This window comes from Equus quagga, chromosome 7 (genome assembly GCF_021613505.1).
Source record: "Equus quagga isolate Etosha38 chromosome 7, UCLA_HA_Equagga_1.0, whole genome shotgun sequence".
Classification (NCBI taxonomy): Eukaryota; Metazoa; Chordata; class Mammalia; order Perissodactyla; family Equidae; genus Equus; species Equus quagga.
The window spans coordinates 493,010-499,126 of record NC_060273.1 but is presented as its reverse complement, the minus strand read 5'-3'; the positions used below and the strand labels follow the sequence as shown (position 1 = coordinate 499,126).

At 63.4% G+C, this 6,117-nt stretch overlaps 1 protein-coding gene and 1 long non-coding RNA gene across 4 annotated transcripts in view; one reads left to right on the top strand and one right to left on the bottom strand.

The window, feature by feature from the left end:
- Positions 1–274: 274 nt before the first annotated feature.
- Positions 275–6,117, bottom strand: part of RAB11FIP3 (RAB11 family interacting protein 3) — an 82,057-nt gene continuing 76,214 nt past the window's right edge. For 2 of the 3 annotated variants that reach the window (XM_046666892.1, XM_046666891.1), the window contains 4 exons: positions 5,105–5,242; positions 4,679–4,834; positions 4,386–4,526; positions 275–4,307 (listed from right to left, as the gene is read on the bottom strand). In XM_046666892.1, the coding sequence (XP_046522848.1) occupies positions 4,194–4,307; positions 4,386–4,526; positions 4,679–4,834; positions 5,105–5,242 (549 nt within the window). In that variant the 3' untranslated portion in view covers positions 275–4,193. The remainder of the gene's footprint in view (positions 4,308–4,385; positions 4,527–4,678; positions 4,835–5,104; positions 5,243–6,117) is intronic. The other variant, XM_046666890.1, reaches the window with a different exon arrangement.
- LOC124242180 (uncharacterized) lies at positions 4,730–6,085 on the top strand. Its single transcript, XR_006889387.1, has 3 exons — positions 4,730–4,851; positions 5,168–5,424; positions 6,010–6,085. It is a non-coding gene; the product is annotated as an uncharacterized LOC124242180 (long non-coding RNA).

Here is a 6,117-nt window from a genome sequence, read left to right as displayed (position 1 = left end):
TGGAATGGCCTGTAATCACCTACTCTGTGAACCCCTGTACCTAGGTCAGAAAGGAAAGCAGGTGCCCTCACAGGCAAAAATGGAGGACTCTGAGCCAGCCCTCATGGCCTAGCGGTTAAAGGTCGTTGTGCTCCACTTCAGCGGACCGGTTCAGCTCCCGGGCACGGAACCACACCACTCGTCTGTCAGTTGCCGTACTGTGGTGGCGGCTCACAAGAACTAGACACAACTATATACTGAGGCTTTGGGGGCGGGGGGCGGGGGGAAGGAAGAAAAAGGAGGGAGACTGGCAACAGATGTTAGCTTAGGGCGAATCTCCCTCTGCAAAAGGGGGTTCTTCTCTGGGCCTCCATCTCCTAGTCTCTGAGCTGCCAGCAGGTGGAGGGGCAGACGTGGGGCAGCTGGGCTGAGAGTGTGGACAGGCTGGAGCAGGCCCGACCAGGGGCCGGGCAGTGTGTGTGGGACAGTAGGAGGAACCAGGCAGGCCGCGTGCCCACCTGCCAGCAGCCTTCCAGGGGAGGGTGGAGCCGTGCTCCCAGCTTTTCCCACACGCGGAGTCATGCAGAATTGACTAAGGACGTTCAAGCAGCGGCTCTCCAGCAGTGAGAGGGGCCAGCCTGAGGCAGGGTCCAGTGGGGAGCCTGTGGCCAGGCTGATTCGGGGTTGGGGGTGGACGGCCCCACATGGGAGGGGCGCACTCAGGCCTAGGGGGTGCAGGCCTTGACACTGACCTCATGGGTCCCACTGCAGTGCCCTCCAGCATGCTCCCTGGGCACCCCCCTCACCCCAGGGAGCCCTTCCCAGGTGGCAGCCAGGAGCTGTCGTTTGCATTTACAGTGGACTCTCCTCACGTGTGGGGGCTGTGTCTCCCTATTGGGCTGGGGGCCCAGGCAGGGATCAGCATCAGCTGCTGGTGGGGCCAGCTGGACAGCAGACAGGCCCCCACGGGTTTAAGGGTGGGAATGAAGCGGGGGGACTGGCAGCTCCCCCCTCCCCTCCTGGCTTTGGCCCCCTGCCCACTTGCAGCTCCTCCTCTGGGCAGACGGCCCCGCAGGCTCCAGACGAACAGCTGCGGGGCTGGAGGTAGGGCAGGTGTCAAAGCAAAGAGGCACCGGCCTCTTCCTGGGCCAGCAGAGACCCCCTCAGTGCAGCCCGGCTGGAGACAAGGCCCTCCCAGAACCCCTAACCTTAGGAACCTGTGGCAGTGCTTTGGCGTCCCCCAGTATTGAGCAGGCCCTGGGTGCAGACTCCCCCCAGGCCCCAGCACCATGCCACCTTCTCTGGCCTCGTGGCCACGGGTTCTACCTGGTGAACACTGGGCCCTGAGGTGGCCGGGTACCAGTCCTGCTAATGGACCTGACAAGAGGGTGCTGCGTGCCTCTCCAAGGAGCTGCCCTCTCTGAGCACTGGGAGCACGGGGGGCTGTCTGGTTCCATATGCAGGGCGCCCCCACCTCGGGCATCCTGGTGGGGAGGGGCTTGGGGCAGGAGCTGGGGCTTGGGGCAGGAGCTCGGCCTTGGACACGGCCACATCCCCTGCTTTCCTCCTCCATGCTGCCCAGCAGCAGCCAGGGCTCCGAGGCCTGACCCTGGTGACCCTGAGAGTCCTGCCACACCCCAGCTGAGGTGAGACCTGGGGGATCCTGCTGGCTGCAGGCCAGGCTGTGTCCACCCGTCATGGCCCTCGAGCCATCAGCTCTGTGGGCAGCAGCCGGGGCCGAGTGGGCAGCAGACCTGGGCTCCAGCCCTGTCTGCCTGGTGGGGTTCTCGGGCTCCCTGGGCCTTGGTTTCCCTGTCTGTGTCTGGCATGCAGGTGGTTCAGTGCAAGGGGGATGGGAGATGCTCGGTCTGCTGCTCCTATGGATGGCTGGGCAATCAAGTTTTGAGGACTTTTAGCTAACAATCCTCCTTCAAATCAAATCTGGTCACTTACCCTTAGAACCTTCTTGGTGGCAGCCATGCCTGTGGTGGCACCTGAGCTCTGCTCCTCACCCACTTCTGCAGCCCAATCCCATCTGGTCATTCTGTGTGGGGCCCTCCTTCACCCCAACTGCATGTCCCATGGGGACATCGCATTCATAATGAGCCCCAGAGACTTTCACTGCTGCCCCTCCGCCTGGCTGGCCTACCATAAGCACATGGCTGCTGGAGCCCCATCAAGCAGCCCCACCCCAGGAGTGCCCCTCGGCCACTCTGCTGGGAGTCCAGCCTGGAGGTGCCATCCCAGGGCCTCTGGTGGTGGGGGGCTCACACCAAGGCGAGGAGGGGTTGGCCTGACCACAAGGCCTCCTGCTGTCTGGGCTCAGTCGGGCACATGGTCTCCAACCCCCAAATGCCTGTGGGGTCTAGGCCAGGCCCGCAGCACCATCCTCTGCCCTTCAGCCCTGCAGAGGAAGGAGCAGGCCTTTGCATGTGCAGCTGCAGCTTCAGTCTGGGGAGACCACCCTGGCCTCGCCCTCCACATCAGGGCTGCTGTCGCTCTGCCTAGAAGAGTCTTGGAGGGGATGAAGCAGGGTCAGCGTGCAGGTCAGTGCTGGGCGTCTGTGTGGAACGTCTCCTGGCAACTCGTGCTGACAGTAACGTACCACTGAGGGACGCCTAGAAACAGACCATGTCTGCCAGCGGGTGGCGGGGCGCGGAAAGCAGAGTCCCAGTATTTATGATCATACATATATATATATTTCATGTGTATACCCCGATAGTTTTCTCTCTTGGAAGTATTAAAAAATTGATCAACCTTCAATCTATAAAAAATACCTACTCTACATGATAGAAAAATCTCTCCTCAAGTTTACACTGATTTACACCCAAGGCTTTCCCCAAAATGTACAATGCGAGGCAACGTCTTAAATCTTAGTGTAGAAGGTGGGCCACGTGGAGGACAGAGGGACGCGGGGCCACACACACGCCTGCACACACGCGCTCACGCACACGCACGCACGCACTCGCACACAGCAGTGGCCAGCCTGTGTGCGGGATCCCGGCCCACCCGGAGCACCCGGCGGCTCCTGGCCGTGCTCAGGCTCAGGGGCAGGCCCAGCAGCTGTCGCGGGGGAGACGCTGCCGCTCCTGCAGTGCAGGCGCCGGGCAGGACGGCGTGGAGCCAGGCAGGGCTTCCCTGAAGGGACCCCCAAGCCACCAGGAAGGCCTGGTTCTCGGCTCTTCATCTGTGTGCTTGGAGAGCTGCCCTGCCCGGCCTCCTGTGAAACACACCTCGGGGAAGGACAGTGACTGCTCACAACTGCAAACACCCAAAGGAAACGGCCCTGACAGCTGGACTCCGGCTGGGCAACCGGGACATCTCCAGGGGCACCGAGATCTGCCTGGGGGGAGGGCACCAGGAGGCCAGGAAGGCCACATCATGGGGAGGCAGCCCCTCGCCACGGCCTCGCCTACACCCTGAGGCAGAGGGGGCTGGCGACATCCACCCGTCCAGACGGCGCATCCCACACAGTTACTCTCAAGTCCTGATTTCAGAGCGGGGGCTCCTGCTCAGCCCTCACAGGAGGGTCAGAGCCCCTGAGGGTTAGTGCAGCTGGGGTCCGGCCGTGAGAACAGCCATGTGGCCTGGAGACCCCTGGGCCTGAAGCTGGACACAGGTGCCCTTCCGGCCTGGGGAGGGCCTGAGCAGCTTGCGGAGACGCAGGCCAGTGCCAGCGGGACACGGTCCCAGGAGAGCGGGAGCCTGCAGCTCCTGGCCATAGCCTGACGCGCACCGACCTCGCCCGCCTGTGTTCCCCATGCCACATCTGGCGTAAGGTGCTGGGGCCTCTGCGCTGTCTGGGTATGGCTGAGGCCCGGGTGGCACCAGGTCATGGTGCCTGCGTGAGTGCAGGTGGCAGCACCTGGTTGGGACCCGCCTCCTTCCTTTCCTCCCTGACAGGGTGGGACAGCGGGAGGGTCTGCCACATAAGAGTGAGCTCACCCCAGCCTGAGAAACGGTCCCCACATCTCTGCACAGAGAGGAGGGGGCAGTGGGAGGCCAGAGCCATGGGCAGGCCCGCCTGCCACACCTGCTGTGGGCTCCAGTCCCGGCCCCCCTCCTTTTCCCCGTGCCTGCCCCCCCTGCAGCCCCATCTTTGTGCCCTAGCCCAGCTGTGTGCTCCGGGCTCGGTCTGCTGGGGCCTGTCGGGCTAGGCCGTCTCTGGGGTTGGGTGGAGTCCCGAATCCAGCCTGGGCTGGGCCTTCCTGTCTCTACTTGACCTCCAGGATGGACGGGTTGGTCTCCATGATGGCCACAATGATCCTGTCGATGTAGTCCTGCAGGCGGAAGTTTATCTCCTCTTGCTTCTGAATTGCCTCCATGAGCTGCAGGAGGAGCAAGGGGTCAGCGCCAGGCGTCTGGACCGCGGGCACCTGCGGGGGGCCGCTCTGGGGGCATGTTACCTCGTCACGGGAGACCGAGCTGATCTCTGCGGCCAGGGACTCGGAGAAGGATGTTGAGAAGAGGTTCTTGGCGCCCTGGATGCTCAGGTTTATAATCTGCCCGTTGAGTTCATCGTTCTGCTCCTTCAGATTACGGTTGTCCTGGGGGGGACACGACAGCATCATTCCGGGGGCTGCGGCCCGCTGGTGGCTGAGCCTGCAGGGGGAGGACGTCTGGCTCAGGCCCTCCACACGCCCCCTCCCCGGGCTGGCCTCCGGAGCTGCAGCAGGGGCACAGGGTTGGCTGTCTGCACCTGCTTCAGCCGGCGGACCTCCTGCTCCAGCTCACTCTCCCGCGTGCGGCTGTGGTACTCCTGCAGGCCAGCGCTGCTGCTCCGGCCCCGCCTCTGCTCTGCCTCCAGCTTGAAGAGCTGCAGGTGCTCCAACTGCTTGCGCAGATCCTCGATCAGCTGCAGGGCAAGCCAGGGTAAGCGGGGCTCCGGGACAGCAAGCGTTAGCCCACCCTCGGCTTCAGGACCTCGGGGCGGTCTGGCCACATTCTTAGGGAGGATGACAACACCACGCTTCCATGACGCCACCACGCGCCCAGCATGACACAGTTGAAAACGGTCTAGGACATGAGGGGCATGGCTGCAGATCCCCAGCTCCCTCTAGGGGCCCACAGACACAGGCCCTGCCCTGCCTCAGGAGCTGGCTGTGGGACGGGGTGTCACGCTTACCTCCTGGGTCGCCTCTTTGTCCCTCTGGAACTGGTGCCTCTCGTGACTCAACCTGTCCCCCAGCTTCCTCCTGTTCTCCTGCTCGTCGCTGAGCCGCAGGGACAACTCCTCGATCTCGTCCAGCAACTTCTGCTTCTCCTGGAAGGACACCATGAACACGCCTCGCCTCCCGCCCTGTCCCTAGCTTTCCTTGGCCATCCCTGCCCTGATGGTCTCTAGGTCCCTGGCATCCACGGGCCACGTCTGACTGTCCTGTCGTGGCCGAGGTGCGCACATGTGAGCACACTGCTCTCAGCACCTGCACTGACTCCACACAACAGGTGGGTCCGGGGTGCCCTGTGTGGGGCGTCCTCACAGGCCAAGGGGACTGTTTCTTGGGAGGCAGGGCAGGAAGGACCTGTGCAAGAGCAGGACCTGACTGCAGCCACTCAGCGGGAGTCACTCCCAGGAGCCAGAGTCCAGGTGGTCTTGGACGTCCTTAGAGTCCAGAGCTTCCTGGGGACGCTTGGCAGGAAGGGGAGGATGGGGGAGGAAAGGCCCCTCTGGGAACATCTCAGGACGGGGCACGAGAGGTCCAGCTGAAGTCGGCCCCTCAAGGACATCAGCCTTGGCTTCGGAGCATGGGTTCACGTGAGCGTGACCCTCTGGGCCCAAGGATGCCTGGGAAAGCCAGGAAGCTGCTCGGGGTCCAGTGCCTTCAAGCAAAGGGCTGGCTGGCCTGAGCTTCCATGTTCCCTCACACGGCCCAGTAGGGCCCAGTGCCATCAGCCCACTCTTTGGAACAGGACCGCTCCCCAGCCTGTGGGCGCACCCTTGGCCAGCTGTACCCCTGCAGGCTCAACAGCCAGCTGTGTGGCTGCCCCACTCTGGAAACCCTCTCTTGGCACATCTCAATCCCCCAACAGGTACCAGGTGCAGAGGGTGGAGGAAAGCCCTTGAGCTGGCTGGCTGACCTCGGTGCCCACGCAGTGTGGGGCCTGGCCCGCCTGCCCAGAGCTCCCAGCCAGCAACTC